Genomic DNA, 20,233 nt, shown 5'->3' on the forward strand with positions numbered 1-20,233 from the left:
CCCCAACCTTAATCTCTCAAGAACAGAACTGTAAATGTACAAATGAACCCAAACGTTTAGAAACAGTGTATACAGCACCTCTGTTCCCTCTGTCCCAATGAACAAAACAAATCAATGTGCTGTAAATTATTTAAATTTGTCATTTTTTGAATAGCTTGTTTCCTTTCCTTTTCAGGGGCTCACTCACAAAACTCAACTCAAGATGGTAGGTACAGTTTTCTTTTCTTTTTTCTTTTACCTGGCTAAAGAGCAAAAATATCGCTGCTAAGGCTGCTCATTTCTTTCGTGCGTGCGTGCGTGCGCGTGCGTGCGTGCGTGCGTGTCAATTGACGGTTGTGTCTCTCTCAGTGTGCGGCCAGCCTCCTCTGAACACCAAGATAGTTGGAGGTGAGGACGCTCCTGCAGGGAGCTGGCCCTGGCAGGCCAGTCTACATGCATCTAGTTCTTTTCCAAGTCACTTCTGTGGAGGATCTCTTATTAACAATGAATGGGTGATGTCAGCTGCTCACTGCTTCCAAAGGTGGGGTGTTATTATCAGCAAGAGTCTCTGAGACCATTTCATTAATACTTGCAAAAGGAAAGTGAATATTGTGCTAATTATGGATTGCCTTTTTTCTTTATTCCTAGTAACATTCCTGGTCTCACTGTTTATCTGGGTCGGCAGAGTCAAGAACTATCCAATCCTAACGAGGTCTCTCGGTCGGTTAGCCAGATCATCCTTCACCCCGACTACAACAGTATTCCTAATAATAATGACATCGCTCTCCTGAAACTTTCATCGCCGGTGACTTTTACCAGCTATATCCGACCAGTCTGCCTGGCAGCATCGGGAAGCACCTTCTTCAGTGGCATCGACAGCTGGATCACCGGCTGGGGCACAATTGGAACTGGACGTGAGTACAGTACAGTAAGGTCCATTTTAATGGTAGCATTTAAAACCAGGTGAATTACAATAAAACAACAAAGAAACCACTGTACAGAAATTAACTCAGTGACTGTGATGAAAGAAAAGAAATACGTTTGATATGATAATTTGCTCATGAAACTAACTTTGTGTCTCCCTAGTTGCCCTTCCTTCCCCGAAAAACCTCCAGGAGGTGGAGGTTCCAGTGGTGGGGAACAGACAGTGTAATTGTGACTATGGAGTGGGCGCCATCACTGACAATATGATCTGTGCTGGCTTCACTGATGGAGGGAAGGACTCGTGTCAGGTGATCATTTGAACGGTTGTGTTCATTGTGAGCATTTCTTCCCGGAAAAGATCTCATTGTTTTAATACAGTATGTGTTTCCCTACACGACAGGGAGATTCAGGAGGCCCAATGGTGAGCAAAGAAGGTTCTCGCTGGGTTCAGTCTGGAATAGTGAGCTTCGGTCGGGGTTGTGCCCTGCCTAATCTCCCTGGAGTCTACGCCAGAGTGTCTCAGTACCAAGATTGGATCAACGGTCACATCAGCAGCGACCAGCCAGGATTTGTCACCTTCACGTCCTCTGGGACTAACAGTGACCTGAGCGTCACCTGTGCTGGCCTGTCACCACTACCAGTTGCAACAGCTACACCAACTACACCAGCTCCAGCCAACACCATCCCTACAGCTATAGGTAAAGAATGACTGGCACAAAATAATCATGAAGTGCATGCCGTTGGAATATTTAACACAATATTTGCTCCACAACAGATATATAAAATATGGGATCCATATTTGCGATTTATCCGCCCTCAATTAGCTGCCAACCTGCCACCTTGACCATATGGTTCCTTGACAGAAGTGATACCACTAACCTTGATGGATAGGATCATCATTCCTTGTTTATTTACTTTATTTTAATTTATCATTCCTTGTTTATTTACTTTATTTTAATCTACTTTCTACCTTCTGCTGTGGATATTAATACTATTATTGTCTTTTATTTAATTTTCTCTGGGTAGCCGTTCCCATCTAGACTGTCAAGCACCATGTGTCCATATACAGTATATTGTGTATTTTTATGTTTGTATTTTATGGTCCGATGTAGGTACGTGTATGTGTGTATATCTGTGTCCTTTGTACAGTTCTGCAATGTGTCTGAGCTGAGCTGTCTGTTTGTTTTAGTTTTGTCTGTCATAAAAATGTAAAAGTCACTGAACATATTATAAAAAAATAAATACAGCTATAAGTGAGTCCCTAAAAACCCACTTATAGCTGAAGCTGTTTGCACACAACACTTAGACGTATAATGACTGAACCCAATGACTGGTACAGACACTTTATGTAGTACAGCAGTAAACATAAACCTTTTTCATTTCAAGGATATGCATTAGGCCACTCGGACACACCATACAATATCTTATATATTTATCTCTGCTACCCCAACCTTAATCTCTCAAGAACAGAACTGTAAAATCTGAGTGTCCAAATGAACCCGATGAACAAAACCAATCGATGTGCTGTACATTTTTTTAATTTAATAGCTTGTTGTTTCATTCCTTTTTCAGTGGCTCAATCACAAAACTCACAAGATGGTAAGTAAAGTTTTCTTTTCTTTTTTCTTTTACCTGGCTAAAGAGCAATTTTATATCCCTGCTAAGGCTGCTCATTTCTTCTAACCCAGCGTTGACGCATACTGTGGTTGAATTACAGACTAGTTTACTGTGTGCAGAGCCATAGAGTAAGACAGAGTTAGGACATTGAGGGGGCAGAAAACCGCCTGGTCACGTGATTCATGTACTCGCGCGAGCCCATAGACTCCAATGCATTCCGTAAACTTCCGGTTGTCCCCATTCAATAGAAGTCTATGTAGAAGAGCCTGGCCCCATGAAGTGAACGGAGTTGTCGTAACTCTGTCTTACTCTATGGCTCTGACTGTATGTAAAACCTCACTGCACTCCCTTGCAGATTGATGCATTATTGTCTCCACCAGGCCGAAGGCATGGGGAGAGAGTATGTTTTGCACTCCGTCCGTGTGTGTGTGTCCTTCCTTCCGTCCGTCCGTCCTTCCGTCCGTCCGTCCGTTATCAGCTATTCTCCGGCACCGTTGGCCCGATCCATGCCAAACTTTGCACACACACTCCCTGGATGCCAACGACGAACCTCTGCCCCAAATATTCCTCAACGGCCTGTTATAGCGCCACCATGAGGCCGATTTAGACAAAACACATTTCTGTAGATAACTCGTACACATTTTATCCATACATCACACAATTCGGTATACACTATCTCCATAGTCATGTGATCAACACAGATCTGCACAATTTCCCATCTTCCATCCTGATTGGCTAAGATTGGCTTCCAAAGCTCACATGATTGGTCCGTTTCGAACAAAATGCCACAAATCACAAACAGTGTCCAATTTCCATGAAATTATACACGCACATTTCCACTAGGCCGAGGACGACATGCCACTATTTTTTTCCCAAATCAGCCTCACGGTGGCGCTATAACATGCCAATTCCTGTTTTTACCTATAACTGCATGACAACTTATGTATGTGCACTCCCTAGAGGCCATGGAAAAACAATTTCCCTGCATCCCTCCACATCTGCCGGTTATAGCGCCACCATGAGGCCGATTTCTGCAAAACACATTGTTTATGTTAGTCGCACAGATTTCAACCAAATCTCACGCAAATCGGTACACATGATCTCTGTAGTCATGTGATCAAGACGAGCCTGTTGGATTTCTCAGATTCTACACTGATTAGCTAAGATTGCCTTCCAAAGTTTTCAGGAGTAGCCCGTTTTGTACAAAATGCTGCACATGTCCTGCTCATCCAGAATTCTATCCTCAGAGATGCTATGAGTGATCTGGCTCTGCATTTCCTCAACAAAATGAAGAAAATTGTTGCAAGAAACAAACAAACAAAAAAACATGTTTATATTACTCCTAAACATTTTGCCAAACATCACACACACACTCCTATCCTCCTGGTGGAGACCTGTGCCCAGAAGGGTGCACTTTTTCTAGTTTGTTTTGTTTTGTTTTTTTGACAAATGGCGGAAAGAACGGCGGAAAAGTGCAGAAAAGCGCATCAGTCTGCTAGGACCTTAAGTCCTAGAACAGAACACATATTTATGTTTTTTTTATTTAAGGATCAGCAGACTGTCTTCAGTGACACACCTTTTACCTTTACTTACAGTACATGCTGAACATTTGCTCCATATACAGCCTAAGCTATTTTTCTATTCATTCAGTACAAATTCACTACAAGGCATTGTAGTTTGGCTATTTTCAGCAAAGAGATTCGTTGTAGAATAACTTGAGAATCGAATCTAGTATAGAATCCTGTCGGAAGTGGTTATGTTACTGAATATGTTACTCGTACTGACTTACAGCATGATGAAATTGAAACTGTGTGGGTTGAATTAATTTTCAAAAAGGCTAAATCGGTATTAGTGGGCACCGTCTACAGACCGCCTGACCAACATGGGTTCTATGATATACTTGAGGGGTGCTTAGCTGAGGAGGAATGTGTAGAGAAAATCCTGATTGGCGACTACAATACAGACATGCAACGTAAGGAAGCACCTGTGTTTAAGTCATTCAGTAAGTTCTGTGATCTACATAGTGTCAGTCAGCTAATTACCCAACCCACTAGAGTGTGTGATTCTACTCAAACTGTCATTGATCTCATTCTGTCCTCGGACAAATCCAGAATCTCCAAGAAAGGGGTTATTGTATGTGGGCTTAGTGATCATTTTATGATATTCTGTACCGGCAAAATACAAAAACTTAAGACCGGCTGCCACAAAACAGTCATATCAAGGGACCTCAAAACCTATTCTAGTGAGGTCTTTAACCAAGTATTGGAGAGTCTGGATTGGTCCGATGAGCTTAAAAGCACACTTGTCGAAGAAGCTTGGCTTGGCTTCAAAACCAAATATACATCAGTACTGAACAACATGGCTCCTTTGAGAACCACCAGGGGCAAAACCCGCTCGGAACCATGGATGAATTTGGACATACTGGCTGCAATGAAAGCCAGAGACAAAAAATGCTCTGAATTTCTAAAATGCAAGTCAAAGCTAGCCAAGCGCTTCGACAGTGTTCGCCAAGCTCGTTTGAATAACCTAAATACCCAACGAATCAAGCTAAGAAACAGTGTAACTGCCATGACCAAATCAGCTAAAAGTAACTTCATCAATGATAAAGCACAGGAAAACAAAAACAATCCTCATGAGCTCTGGAAGCTACTAAACAATCAACTAGGCTATGGTCAGAAACTAAAAACCAGGTTTTCAAACATAAACATCAAATCGGACAACACTCTCATCACTGACAACCTTGATGTGGCCAACTACTTGAATATCTTCTTTACAAACATAGCAACAACTCTGGTTAACAAACTGCCCTCCCACTCTGGGCTCTTTGGTGTAGAGCACATTACAACCTTCTACAGAAACCTAGGTGTTTGTAAAGACGATTTTAAACTAGTTATGGTAACAACTGATGAGGTAATTAAGAAACTGAGTGCCCTCCAACCCCACAAGGCCACAGGCCATGACAACATTCCCTCCAAATTTCTCAGAGACTCAGCCATCTCTATAGCTCCAATCATCACGCACATAGTAAACCTCTCCATCAAACAGGGACAGGTCCCCCAAGATTTCAAACTGGCCAAAGTAACCCCCTTGCACAAGAAAGGGAGTAAATTAGACCCCGGCAACAACCGCCCTATTTCTATTCTTAGTTCCATCCCGAAAGTGATGGAAAAAATAGTCTATGAACAGGTTGAAAAGTATCTTGCCACTAATAAATTATTGTACGAGTTCCAATCTGGCTTCAGAACATCCCACTCCACTGACACATGCCTTCTCTATTTGAGCGACCACATCAAACAAGAGGTGGACGCTGGCAAATACTGCGGCATGGTCATGCTGGACCTCCAAAAGGCTTTTGACACCGTGAACCACTCCATACTGGTTAACAAGCTAAAAGCAATTGGTTTCGATAGCACATCAGTGAGCTGGATGCAATCCTACCTGGAGGGGAGAGAACAGATGGTGGAAGTGAACGGAACACTGTCCCCCCCCTCCCAGTGAGCTGTGGCGTTCCACAAGGAAGCATACTAGGGACTCTACTGTTCCTAATATATGTAAACGACATGACTTCAGCTTGTGACTGCAACTTGTTCCTGTTCGCAGATGACTCAGCACTGCTGGTCTCGGACAGGGACAAACTGCAGGTTGAAAATGCCCTCAGCTCTGAACTCGGTAGAATCTGCACCTGGCTCGCTGATAACAAACTATCTTTACACCTGGGAAAAACTGAATCCATTCTCTTTGGCTCTATTAGTAATCTCAGCAAGGCAAATGGCTTCTTGGTTAGAGTGGGTGACAATGTTATCACACGTAAAGATGAAATTACCTACCTAGGTTCCATCCTGGAGGCTAATCTTTCCGGTGATAAAATGGCCACCAACGTAATCAAAAAGGTCAACCATAGAACAAGATTCCTTTACAGGATCTCCTCACTGGTCAACAAAAACACCTTGAAGACCTTAACAGGAGCCCTTGTACAGGGTTTCTTTGACTATGCATGCACCTCCTGGTACCACAGCACCTCAAAGGCCCTTAAAACCAGGCTCCAGACTTCCCAAAACAAACTGGTCAGGCTCCTACTTGACCTAGCCCCCCGAACCCACCTCACCCCTGCCCACTTCGACAGGCTGGAATGGCTTAGGGTCGACGACAGAGTACAGCATCTTGCAATGGGTCTGGTCCACAAGATTCGATACACCACCAAGATACCCATGTACCTGTCTAGATACTTCCTTAATGTTAACGAAGTCCACACCCACAACACCAGAGGGAGTGCAACGAACCATGTACAACCCAGATTCGGCACAAACAAGGGACTAAATTATTTTCGCTCCTATGCCACCAAAATGTGGAACGCCCTACCAACTGTCATTAAGACATGCGAATCCCTTGACTCTTTCAAAACCGCTCTCAAAGGGCACCTACGGACGGCTGCAATTCGAAACTGGCCCCTGTAAAATCGGAATCCCTCAAACACGAACGCAAGGACAACACAAGAGACGGTCGCGGCCACACAGCCAACTCAAGGTATGGCCCCTGAGCCAACTTGGGGACCCAACGCAAGGACAACACAAGAGACGGTCACGGCCACACAGCCAACTCAAGGTACGGCCACGGAGCCGACTTGGGGACCCAACGCAGCTCCTCCAAGGAAAACAAACAAATTAACGGAGCTGAACGTGAATCCCCCCCACCGCCCACCCCTTTTTTCCCCTCACTGTATATGTTTCTTTTCCCTTTTTACCCTTTTTACCTCCTTTATGATGAATTCCTGTTCTGTCTATAGAAGTGTCTATTTGTACGTCTCTAAATGTTTTGATGATTTGAACATGGTGGACCCTATTGGAAACAAGTGTAATGCTTAATTGGGTCGTCCACTCACAGTTAACAGCCTTTGTATTGAGTTTGTGCTTGAAATGTACTGTAATTCTGCAAACTGTTAATAAATTCTTCAATCAATCAATCAAAAGCGTCAGAATCAGAATCAGCTTCATTTTCACATCACAGTTTTACAAGTACAAATGTGGGTGAAATTCATTTTTGTGCATCATGTAAATCCATCATGTAATTTTTCCAAGAAAACAGAAAGTGAATAAGAGGTGGGGGGGGGGGGGGGGGGGGGGCTGAAAGCATGATTAATACTTCATCGTACGACAAAGCATTGCAACCCAGATCAATTGACGGTTGTGTCTCTCTCAGTGTGCGGCCAGCCTCCTCTGAACACCAAGATAGTTGGAGGTGAGGACGCTCCTGCAGGGAGCTGGCCCTGGCAGGCCAGTCTACATTCATTTAGTTCTTTTCCAAGTCACTTCTGTGGAGGATCTCTTATTAACAATGAATGGGTGATGTCAGCTGCTCACTGCTTCCAAAGGTGGGGTGTTATTATCAGCAAGAGTCTCTGAGACCATTTCATTAATACTTGCAAAAGGAAAGTGAATATTGTGCTAATTATGGATTGCCTTTTTTCTTTATTCCTAGTAACACCGTACCATCTGGTCTCACTGTTTATCTGGGTCGGCAGAGTCAAGAACTATCCAATCCTAACGAGGTCTCTCGGTCGGTTAGCCAGATCATCCGCCACCCCGACTACAACAGTATTCCTAATAATAATGACATCGCTCTCCTGAAACTTTCATCGCCGGTGACTTTTACCAGCTATATCCGACCAGTCTGCCTGGCAGCATCGGGAAGCACCTTCTTCAGTGGCATCGACAGCTGGATCACCGGCTGGGGCACAATTGGATCTGGACGTGAGTACAGTACAGTAAAGGTCCATTTTAATGGTAGCATTTCAAACCAGGTGAATTACAGTAAAACAACAAAGAAACCACTGTACAGAAATTAACTCAGTGACTGTGATGAAAGAAAATAAATACGTTTGATATGATAATTTGCTCATGAAACTAACTTTGTGTCTCCCTAGTTGCCCTTCCTTCCCCGAAAAACCTCCAGGAGGTGGAGGTTCCAGTGGTGGGGAACAGACAGTGTAATTGTGACTATGGAGTGGGCGCCATCACTGACAATATGATCTGTGCTGGCTTCACTGATGGAGGGAAGGACTCGTGTCAGGTGATCATTTGAACGGTTGTGTTCATTGTGAGCATTTCTTCCCGGAAAAGATCTCATTGTTTTAATACAGTATGTGTTTCCCTACACGACAGGGAGATTCAGGAGGCCCAATGGTGAGCAAAGAAGGTTCTCGCTGGGTTCAGTCTGGAATAGTGAGCTTCGGTCGGGGTTGTGCCCTGCCTAATCTCCCTGGAGTCTACGCCAGAGTGTCTCAGTACCAAGATTGGATCAACGGTCACATCAGCAGCGACCAGCCAGGATTTGTCGGCTTCATGTCCTCTGGGACTAACAGTGACCTGAGCGTCACCTGTCCTGGCCTGTCACCACTACCAGTTGCAACAGCTACACCAACTACACCAGCTCCAGGTACCACCACCATCCCTTTTTTTTTTTTTGCAACTGAATGGCTGTAAAGTGGAAATGAAGAGTTTACATATAGTACACATAGTACATGCATACATCTTCCCTAATGATGATGGTTTCAGTATTTATTTATGGTGTATTGGGCGGGGGTCCCGAGACGTTGCCAAATCATTTTCGGGGGTCCCCGGCCAAAAAGGTTGAGAACCCCTGATCTAGACTGTCAAGCACCATGTGTCCATATACAGTATATTGTGTATTTTTATGTTTGTATTTTATGGTCCGATGTAGGTACATGTATGTGTGTATATCTGTGTCCTTTGTTCTGCAATGTGTCTGAGCTGAGCTGTCTGTTTGTTTGTTTTTTGTCTGTCATAAAAATGTAAAAATCACTGAACATATAAAAAGAAAATACAGCTATAAGTGAGTCCCTAAAAACCCACTTATAGCTGAAGCTGTTTGCACACAACACTTACAGTAGACGTATAATGACTAAACCCAATGACTGGTACAGACACTTTATGTAGTACAGCAGTAAACATAAACCTTTTTAATTTCAAGGATATGCATTAGGCCACTCGGACACACCATTCAATATCTTATTTATTTATCTCTGCTACCCCAACCTTAATCTCTCAAGAACAGAACTGTAAAATCCGAGTGTACAAATGAACCCGATGAACAAAACCAATCGATGTGCTGTACATTTTTTAAATTTAATAGCTTGTTGTTTCATTCCTTTTTCAGGGGCTCAATCACAAAACTCACAAGATGGTAAGTAAAGTTTTCTTTTCTTTTTTCTTTTACCTGGCTAAAGAGCAATTTTATATCCCTGCTAAGGCTGCTCATTTCTTCTAACCCAGCGTTGACGCATACTGTGGTTGAATTACAGACTAGTTTACTGTGTGCAGAGCCATAGAGTAAGACAGAGTTAGGACATTGAGGGGGCAGAAAACCGCCTGGTCACGTGATTCATGTACTCGCGCGAGCCCTATAGACTCCAATGCGTTCCGTAAACTTCCGGTTGTCCCCATTCAATAGAGTCTATGTAGAAGAGCCTGGCCCCATGAAGTGAACGGAGTTGTCGTAACTCTGTCTTACTCTATGGCTCTGACTGTATGTAAAACCTCACTGCACTCCCTTGCAGATTGATGCATTATTGTTGTCTCCACCAGGCCGAAGGCATGGGGAGAGAGTATGTTTTGCACTCCGTCCGTGTGTGTGTCCGTCCTTCCGTCCGTCTGTGTACAGCTAATCTCCGGCACCGTTAACCCGGTCGATGCCAAACTTTGCACACACACTCCCTGGATGCCAACGATGAACCTCTGCCCCACATTTTCCAGAACGGCCTGTTATAGCGCCACCATGAGGCAGCTTTTCACATGTTTTACCTAAAACTGCACCGATCTGTGTGAAACGTTGCATGCACACTCCCTAGAGGCCAAGGACAAACCTTTGACCTGCATTTTCCACATCTGCCTTTTAGAGTGCCACCAGGAGGCCGACTTTTGTAAAACAAATTTTTTGATATTACTCCTCCAGATTCTGTCCAAAAATCTCACAAATCTTTACACAGTATCTCTATGGTCATGTGCTCAAGTCGGATCTGTCCGATATTTCCTATTCCATCCTAATTGGCTATAATTGGCTTTCACCGTTTGCAAGATTTCCCCGTTTTGAACAAAAGCCTCAAATCATGAACGCAGCATGCAATTTACGTGAAATCTTTCACACATTTTCTTACTAGGCTGAGGAATATATCCCACCCTTTTCACATTGGCCTGTTATAGCGCCACCAACAGGTTGATTTTTGCAAAACACATTTTTGGAACAAAATGCCTCAAATCATCCAATTGCCATCAAAGGCGTATGAAGAAATGGCACCCTTTTCACATTGGCCTATTATAGCGCCACCAGGAGGCCACAACCTGACCTGCCCTGGTGGAGACCTGTGCCCCGAGGGGCACTTTTTCTAGTTTGTTTTGTTTTGTTTTTTTGACAAATGGCGGAAAGAACGGCGGAAAAGTGCAGAAAAGCGCATCAGTCTGCTAGGACCTTAAGTCCTAGAACAGAACACATATTTATGTGTTTTTATTTAAGGATCAGCTGACTGTCTTCAGTGACACACCTTTTACCTTTACTTACAGTACATGCTGAACATTTGCTCCATATACAGCCTAAGCTATTTTTCTATTCATTCAGTACAAATTCACTACAAGGCATTGTAGTTTGGCTATTTTCAGCAAAGAGATTCGTTGTAGAATAACTTGAGAATCGAATCTAGTATAGAATCCTGTCGGAAGTGGTTAAGCGTCAGAATCAGAATCAGCTTCAATGTCACATCACAGTTTTACAAGTAAAAATGTGGGTGAAATTCATTTTTGTGCATCATGTAAATCCATCATGTAATTTTTCCAAGAAAACAAAGAAAGGGAATAAGAGGTGTGTGTGTGTGTGTGTGTGTGTGTGTGTGTGTGTGTGTGTGTGTGTGTGTGTGTGTGTGTGTGTGTGTGTGTGTGTGTGTGTGTGTGTGTGTGTGTGTGTGTGTGTGTGTGTGTGTGTGTGTGTGTGTGTGTGTGTGTGTGTGTGGGGGGGGGGGGTTAATGATTAATACTTCATCGTACGACAAAGCATTGCAACCCAGATCAATTGACGGTTGTGTCTCTCTCAGTGTGCGGCCAGCCTCCTCTGAACACCAGGATAGTTGGAGGTGAGGACGCTCCTGCAGGGAGCTGGCCCTGGCAGGCCAGTCTACATTCATTTAGTTCTTTTCCAAGTCACTTCTGTGGAGGATCTCTTATTAACAATGAATGGGTGATGTCAGCTGCTCACTGCTTCCAAAGGTGGGGTGTTATTATCAGCAAGAGTCTCTGAGACCATTTCATTAATACTTGCAAAAGGAAAGTGAATATTGTGCTAATTATGGATTGCCTTTTTTCTTTATTCCTAGTAACATTCCTGGTCTCACTGTTTATCTGGGTCGGCAGAGTCAAGAACTATCCAATCCTAACGAGGTCTCTCGGTCGGTTAGCCAGATCATCCTTCACCCCGACTACAACAGTATTCCTAATAATGATGACATCGCTCTCCTGAAACTTTCATCGCCGGTGACTTTTACCAGCTATATCCGACCAGTCTGCCTGGCAGCATCGGGAAGCACCTTCTTCAGTGGCATCGACAGCTGGATCACCGGCTGGGGCACAATTGGATCTGGACGTGAGTACAGTACAGTAAAGGTCCATTTTAATGGTAGCATTTCAAACCAGGTGAATTACAGTAAAACAACAAAGAAACCACTGTACAGAAATGAACTCAGTGACTGTGATGAAAGAAAAGAAATACGTTTGATATGATAATTTGCTCATGAAACTAACTTTGTGTCTCCCTAGTTGCCCTTCCTTCCCCGAAAAACCTCCAGGAGGTGGAGGTTCCAGTGGTGGGGAACAGACAGTGTAATTGTGACTATGGAGTGGGCGCCATCACTGACAATATGATCTGTGCTGGCTTCACTGATGGAGGGAAGGACTCGTGTCAGGTGATCATTTGAACGGCTGTGTTCATTGTGAGCATTTCTTCCCGGAAAATATCTCATTGTTTTAATACAGCATGTGTTTCCCTACACGACAGGGAGATTCAGGAGGCCCAATGGTGAGCAAAGAAGGTTCTCGCTGGGTTCAGTCTGGAATAGTGAGCTTCGGTCAGGGTTGTGCCCTGCCTAATTTCCCTGGAGTCTACGCCAGAGTGTCTCAGTACCAAGATTGGATCAACGGTCACATCAGCAGCGACCAGCCAGGATTTGTCACCTTCACGTCCTCTGGGACTAACAGTGATCTGAGTGTCACCTGTGCTGGTACCACCATCCCTCCTACAACCACACCCAAACGTGAGTGGCCGTTATGATCTAGAATCACCACATAAATATAGTATTTACAGTAGAAGGATCTTCAACAGGGGATCTAGCCCTAGGCCGATTCATAGGCTATTCCGAAATGATTTCGGCTCGTCAGAAATTTTCAGTAGCAGCGAAGAGCCGACTTTAGGACGGTACCCCCCCCGAACCTCAAATGACGTCACATTGTAGGCTCTACAGAGCCGAACCGACTTTTATTCGGCTCTAAAATAGGAGTATGAATCGTGCCTTAGGCGTGCCCTCGGTGTTACTAAAGGGCCCGCCAAATCTTTGCGTGATCCTCGGTATAAATAAAAGCCTCGGTACCAGGCTTTTATTTCCGTTCGCATTAGGCTCAAAAATGAAAGCCTAGGGGAACGAGACACATTTCCTGGTCTAGGAGTGGGAGTGAAGTACAGTGCAGAGGGGCGTCGCTCCAAATATGGTGACGTCGGTTTTCTCCGCTGTTTTCTACTAGGGAGGGGAGGGGTGGAGGGGGTCAGGGACGGGCGCTCAGATCGGTCAACCAATATTCTCCAGCGCTTGCTCCATGCGACCCGCCCCTCTACACCAAAAAGCACGCTGGCTGGGCCAGGCTACTTGAACTCTAGCAAGGAAAAGAGTAGACTATGTACAGAGTGAAAGGTCAAGTTTACTAAGTATTGTCGGTTTTTAGTGGTTAAATGTCTGAAAATACACATTACCATGAATCCAACGTGATGATAGTGCTGTCAACAAATATGAACTTATCTGTGAAATCTATGAAAAAGTCGAATCTGCTACACAATTTTATACATGCAGTGGGGCCCTCTGTCAGGCCAACTCTTATCAAAAGGGCTATGTAGTTTTATATTGTTGATTATATTAAAAAACACCTGTACGATGTCTTATTGTTTATATGCCTATAAAAGCTATACAAACGATGTTTAAGAAGTAGTACTACCACCAACAACTACTGAAAGAGAGCGAGTTACTAATGTAGTAGCCTGCTATTCTCCAAAACTGTGAAGAAAAAAATCGAATACAAAACACTTGTTTTACTGAAACTTTCTTTAAAAAAAAATACTTTTTTTGTTCCACTTTAGCTTTGGTCTGCGGCAGTGCCCCTTTGAACACTCGTATTGGTGGAGCCGCCTTAGTGACAACAGCGGGTCTGTGGCCATGGATGGCCAGCTTACAGAAGAACGGTAAACACGTCTGTGGTGGGACCCTGATGGCAGCCGACTTTGTCATGAGTGATGCCGGCTGCTTCTCCAGGTAACACGTCCTTATTCTGACAGTCTTACCTACCCTGACATAAAAGCAGAGGCGTGCAACAATATATCATATCCCGGTATAACAACAAAAGGTCAAAATATTATTCAGTTATATCAGTGTATCAGTAGTTTTAAAGACTTACAATCTATGAATGTGTTACCAGAATTCATAAATAAAATAAAATAATCAAAATAATCAAAAAGAAAGTGTTAAAATTATGTTTTTATATGGCCACACCTACCAGTTCAGGGCCCCAGACGGAGATCACCGTCAAGTTCAAGTGCACGGTCAGTTGCCCGAGACGGAGATTGATAAAAACGACGGAGATTAATGATATCAAAACCGGTCGCATCGCTCCACAGCCTAGGAGCGCTTGTTGCCCAATCCTCGGTGTTGCACAACAGTGACACGTCATCGAAAATGTTCCCTGCCTGTTTAGCGGACGACAATGAAAATCTTAAAACGTTCATAACTCGCGATCTAAATCATCCCGTCTAATTATGAAAAAATATCCTGTGTTAGACTGCGCTCTGCGGTCCAGTCGCTAGTCGCGATAGATTTATTCTTACCTCCCGTTGTTGTCGATCGACTCTAGAGTGGTGTGGCTATTGTTAGCTGCTACACAGACATTCACAACAACTTCCGGTCCGCCGGTAAAAGTGGTCCGGGCGCTATAAATGATGGGCACATTTTATTAATGGATTAAATAGGCCCAAGCCCTCAAGGTGTTAAGTATGCTTGGTTTGCCTGGTGATGGGTGGTGACTGGTGATCCACCTGTACTGAAGCCGCACACATAGCTGTTGTTGTATGATAAAGGGGAGGGGTTAGGGGAGGGGATGATATTGTGATGTCACTAAATCACTGTCATTTCGTTTTGGGCCTTTTGACTCAAAGGCTTTTAGCTTTCAGGAAGAAACCAAAAAATACACAGGGAAGACATATTTCAATACCACACCTGGGGGTCTATTAGAGTAATGTTAACTCCGTAGACACATGCAAAAATCACAGAACTCCACCTTTAATCATTTACATTTTAGAATGACTAGCCTGGGCAGCATTCCTTTTCGGGTTCATGATCCGGTCGGGAGCGGATGATATCGCTACGTCATGTTGTAGTCAATAAAAGCTGCAGGCTACGAGAGCTTTTATTGTTATTCTTCCGGTTTGAGGGAAAGGAAGTTCCAGATGATGGTTCCTCCCTGATGCCTATAAAACAATGCCAGGGATCACAAAAGAGATGATTTTTCAAAGGAGAATTGAAAAAAGGAGATCTACAAAACTGATGAGGCATTACATTGCAACATTGTGAAAGTATAAAATAGTGTTTTTAGACTGATTCTGATGCTTTATTAACTAATTTAGCTGGGGGACCCCTGGAACCCCCTCAAGGACTCCTGGGTGTCCCCGGACCCCACTTTGAGAACCACTGGCCCATGGAAACGTGTGTCTTCAAACAGCAGTGCAGAACGCCTCACTAAGTTAACCCTTTCTGCCTCAGTTCACCTTATGTGTCCGAATGGACCGTCATTCTGGGCCGTCTGAATCAAAATGGCGTCAACCCACATGAAGAGACTCTGGCTGTGAGTGACATCACCCTGAGCACGCTGACCGGTGACAACAACGTGGCACTTCTCCGCCTGGCCTCCGAGCCCACCTTCTCTGACCACATCCAACCAATCTGCATGGACACTGGTTCAGCCACCTTCGCGACAGGTTCCACATGCTGGGCAGTGGGCTGGGGATTGGGAGAAGGAGGAGGTGAGTCCTTAAATTGGGTTGTGGTCGTTTTTGACACAAGACCTTGAGGCATTATTTTGTACCATCTTGCCCTCGCACTTGCTCTAGCCTCGACGACCATGCAGGCATATGCAAAGGCTTAAATTATGTAATTTAGATAGCATATTATGAAGACATAGCATTCTACAGTGTATACTTCGTTTCATTGTACAGATATTCTACTGTTAGACGGATGTTAGGTTCTTAGCTTATGATCCTTGATGCCTTGATGATTATTTCTATGTATTTGATGTATTACCATGTGTTGTAAATCGCTCTGGATTAAATTGTTAATCGCAGCAATGCTCAAAGTGCTTCAACTTAATGTGAAACATGCCATTTTTGGAAGCATATTTACATGAATGCTGTGGATTATGTGTATGGTGTGGTCCAGGTTAAACTGTGTCATTTTCTCAGCTTCCTCTTCTGTCTTCCCCACCTCAGAGCAACAGGCTCTGCAGGAGTTTGAAACTTCTGTGGTGGACTGTGGGAACGCCTCCTCTAGTAGTGACGCCATCTGCACTGGAGCTTTGACACTGCAGCAGGTACAGTGCTTCTCTTTAGGATGCCACACTGCAGTTTATGCAAAGATAAAGGCCAATTCATGCTTTGTCGCATTGCTGGTGTGTCAATTGGTGTTTTGTCTATAATGAGAAGAGAACCCCAACCCCCCCTCCGAACTGTATTATTTGAGAAGTAAGTAATTTATGTTTTTTTTATAATCAATTTCTTTGATTAACTATACTGACTGAAACAACTGTGTGTGCATCTGCAGGGTGATGCTGGGGGTCCTCTGATGTGTAAGCAGGGTGCCGTTTGGTTCCAGACTGCGGTATTGACCCTCGCCGACAGCGGCAATCAAACGCGGTCAAAGGCATCATCACCGCCATCGGTTTTCACCAAGACGTCCCGCTTCCAGTCCTTCCTGCGGAGTACAGTGGGGAGCCTGTTGTCTCCAGCGAGCACCACTGCACCCATCGTGGCCCCTATACCCAGCGTGGCCCCTGTCGTCACATCCTCTGCTCCTCACACTGCTTTATCATTTATCATCCTCCCCCTCTCATTCCTGGGCATCCTTCTGTCTTTGTGGTACTAGCCCCCAGCTGTTCAACGGATGGAGTCTATACGGTAGCCCAGCTCAGTGGCCCAGCTACATCTTAAAATATTCTGTTTCACTGAAGATGACGCACAATGACATTTTTTTTGCTTTTAGACCTGTTCTTTTTGGCGTATAAACTAGGCTACTGTAGGCTGGCTACTGGTTGGCTGAATCAGCTGTGAGACTGGAACGGTTTATTATGAAGGTTTGTCAAAGTTCACTTGACATAGTGCTCATAAAGCATTCATCCTCAACTCAAAATGGCCCATTTTGAGTTGAGGATGGTCATTATTTATTAATAATCTTTGGCAGGGGACTATGCTTTGGCAACATAATCCAGTATGAGGTGTTTAGTTACGACCGCAGGTCGCAGTTTACTATGAAAACCTGCAAAACCTGTCAGTCAGTCCGTCCATCTGTCACACCTCGTGACACGCTCCATATATGGCCAATACAGAATTAATTCCACATGTTTAAACCAGTAAGATGCCTAAGGGCGAGAAGCACGCATCCGCCTCAATGACGGCCGACTGCTGGGTGAGCGCTGGCGATTTGGAATGGGGGGTCATATCAACATGGAATGAATTCTGTACTGGCCATATAAGGAGCATGTCTTGAGTGTACAAGGTTTGATGAGGTCAGATCAATTATGGAATGTCAGAACAGGTCAGCTCTATATATGGAGATCTAAGGGTGGTAGCGGGGACATTCTCTTGAGTGTACAAGGTTTGATGTGGGCCGGGCCTTAATTTTCGGGCCTGTTGAGAACTCTAGTTTTCACCGGCTGCCGGGGGCGGCTGCACTAATAACTTTGGGGCAGGCCCGTCTAGAGTTTGTATGGACAGGTATCATTCAAAAGGGAGACATCGAAGAGGAAGGATGGATGGGGAAGGATCAACATATGGAACAGGTTCTGACATATATCCATATATGGAGATCTAAGAGTTTGAGGTCAGATGGCCAATATTGATGACATCAGGGATCTCCATATATGGGCTTAATTGCGACAGCAGGTCGCATTTACTATGACATCAGGGATCTCCATCCCTGATGCACCATATATGGGGGCTTTCGTATGTATGGGGATTTTGACGGACTGACTGACAAACAAAAATGTATGATTTCATAGTAAATGCGATCTGTGGTCGCAACAAACGGGGCTGCTGCAACAAACAAATCTCCTTTTTAAAAATTAAATACAGTACAGTATGTTTATGAAAGTATTTGGGGCGACAAGTATTCGATGCATTAACAGAAACTTCATCACCACTGCCTTGTTTGATTATTATTATTATTTTTACTTTGTGGACCAACGTGATATCCAGGCCAATGCCCAAAATCTGTGCTCATCCCCGGATTAAAGATGTAGCCTACAGGAGCCCGGAGCCCAGCGTCCGGAGGTTGGAAAGCGACTGTGTGTTCCAACCCTTCCCCCATCGTGATTGTCTGACACCACTACATCTCACTTTCACTAGGACATACGCCGTGATACGGTAATGAAATGCGCTCCGAATACAATTTCAGCTCATCTTTAAAGGCTAGTATGTAACTTTGACCTTCACCTGTGTTACTGTTTACATAACAAAACAATACCTTTTTTTTATTTTTCTCTCTTTTTTAACCAATCATTATCAGCCACTGGTGTAGTGTAGTCAGGCCACACCACTAAGAAAGACTATGTATTGTATTGTTATATAAACATAAGTTACATATTCAGTCTTTAGACATGGTGTGCCTTCATCATACAACCATGTTGCTCCCCAAAAATCATAGATTTCCAACTAAAAGCGTGACACAATGTGTCAAATGTTTGTTGCTGTAAACCTGTGTGTGTGTGTGTGTGTGTGTGTGTGTGTGTGTGTGTGTGTGTGTGTGTGTGTGTGTGTGTGTGTGTGTGTGTGTGTGTGTGTGTGTGTGTGTGTGTGTGTGTGTGTGTGTGAGCCACGTGACAGGGGCATATACGCTGAAATTTATATGAGGCTTCACACTGTAATGTTTACAGTGTTCTATGATCTGTTTACCATACTGGACTTTACATTCAACTTATTGACCATTAATGAGTACAGTTGATGTCGTCGTTGTTGTCGGGCAGAAGCTTCTTATGTTTAAATTGTGTTTTTTTTTTTTGTAAATGTAATGCCCTAATGTAAATGTAATGATCTACACTCTACAGCGTCACACAAGAGCATCAAAAGTAGCAGGTCTGCAAGCGGCGTGAAGCCCCGCTTATAGATCTGCTACATTTGCTGGTTTCGAATTGTAATCCTGAAAAGTAACAGTTTTGGACATATGAGGTTTCCACCCGACAGAGACGATATAATATGAGGCTGTATAAATGTCTGACTTTAGCTGTTGTGGTATCTGGTTTATACCATACACTCTAAAACTGGGAGAGCACTCCATGGAGTTTGTGAGACACGGGAGTCAGAAGATGAGATGTTCCGATGTTTATTTCAGCAAAGTACAGCACAGCACAGGTGTAAGGCTCACGCCAGCCAGCAGCGTGGCCTATGTCTCCACACAGGGCTCACATTGAAATCTAACTGGTTTATAAAGAATCAGAATAAACATTTGCTCCAGACAGTGGCCTGTGGCCACCCCCCTGGAAGGTAGAATTGTGATCACTGTAGCCCTTATCCACTGTCCTTAGGTGTGACTCAGGAACTAAACTCAGAACAAACCATCACCCATGGGGTTAGCCTGGCTAATAAGCCAGACTAATATCACACAACACTGTCGCGGTGGTAGGCAACTTTTTTTTGCCAACGGCTGATTCGGTCTGGTTTATTAACCAGGCTACCATGGGGTCCCCTGAGAAGAGGGTCTCGGGCCGACACCCATGTGGATGAGCACTTATGAAATATATGAAATATGTAGAATTACTGGTTCCCAGATATTACATTGTAAATACTCCTTCTGCACCTTAAATTGTAATTGGCATGTATGTTGTGTTATTAACAGATGTACTAAAGAGGAACATAACTATATGTTAATATGTACTTCTCAGGGGTTTGGGTATGGTACAGTATATGTCAAGTCAATATTGTAGATAATGTTCAATCTTTCATGAAGACTTGTCATGGATGTCTTTACAAATGTGTGCTGTCTAATAAAAGATTAGAATGCTCAGTTCTGGAGATTCCTTTGGTATAAGTTACAGCATAGCTACCCTTTCAGGAAATTAACACATTTCCAATAGCTAAAATATTCATATAAAATATGAACGTTCTTGTAGAGCCGACTCTGCAGGACCTGACTTGTATT

The 20,233-nt window shown here is 43.9% G+C and overlaps 1 protein-coding gene across 1 annotated transcript; it reads left to right on the forward strand.

Annotated features, from left to right (window-relative positions):
- The first annotated feature begins 855 nt into the window (after nucleotides 1–855).
- On the forward strand, nucleotides 856–17,673 carry LOC306937665 (transmembrane protease serine 9-like). The gene is made up of 17 exons (XM_079521561.1): nucleotides 856–893; nucleotides 1,066–1,211; nucleotides 1,304–1,601; nucleotides 2,476–2,502; nucleotides 7,717–7,888; nucleotides 7,996–8,267; nucleotides 8,441–8,586; nucleotides 8,679–8,952; nucleotides 9,694–9,720; nucleotides 11,618–11,789; nucleotides 11,897–12,162; nucleotides 12,336–12,481; nucleotides 12,574–12,829; nucleotides 13,921–14,092; nucleotides 15,593–15,852; nucleotides 16,315–16,415; nucleotides 16,646–17,673. Exons 2-17 carry the CDS (start codon nucleotides 1,167–1,169, stop codon nucleotides 16,964–16,966), a joined length of 2,955 nt encoding a protein of 984 aa, XP_079377687.1. The 5' UTR covers nucleotides 856–893; nucleotides 1,066–1,166; the 3' UTR covers nucleotides 16,967–17,673.
- The last annotated feature ends 2,560 nt before the right edge of the window (nucleotides 17,674–20,233 follow it).

This window comes from Electrona antarctica (assembly GCF_951216825.1).
Source record: "Electrona antarctica genome assembly, chromosome: 14".
NCBI classification, from domain to species: Eukaryota; Metazoa; Chordata; class Actinopteri; order Myctophiformes; family Myctophidae; genus Electrona; species Electrona antarctica.

Excerpts from the sequence above, each read along its gene's own strand:
- LOC306937665 (XM_079521561.1), top strand. The coding sequence starts at position 1,167 with ATGATCTGTGCTGGCTTCACTGATGGAGGGAAGGACTCGTGTCAG. Across the intron at positions 11,790-11,896 it reads GCTGCTCACTGCTTCCAAAG|TAACATTCCTGGTCTCACTG; the intron begins GTGGGGTGTTAT and ends CTTTATTCCTAG. Across the intron at positions 12,830-13,920 it reads TCCTACAACCACACCCAAAC|CTTTGGTCTGCGGCAGTGCC; the intron begins GTGAGTGGCCGT and ends GTTCCACTTTAG.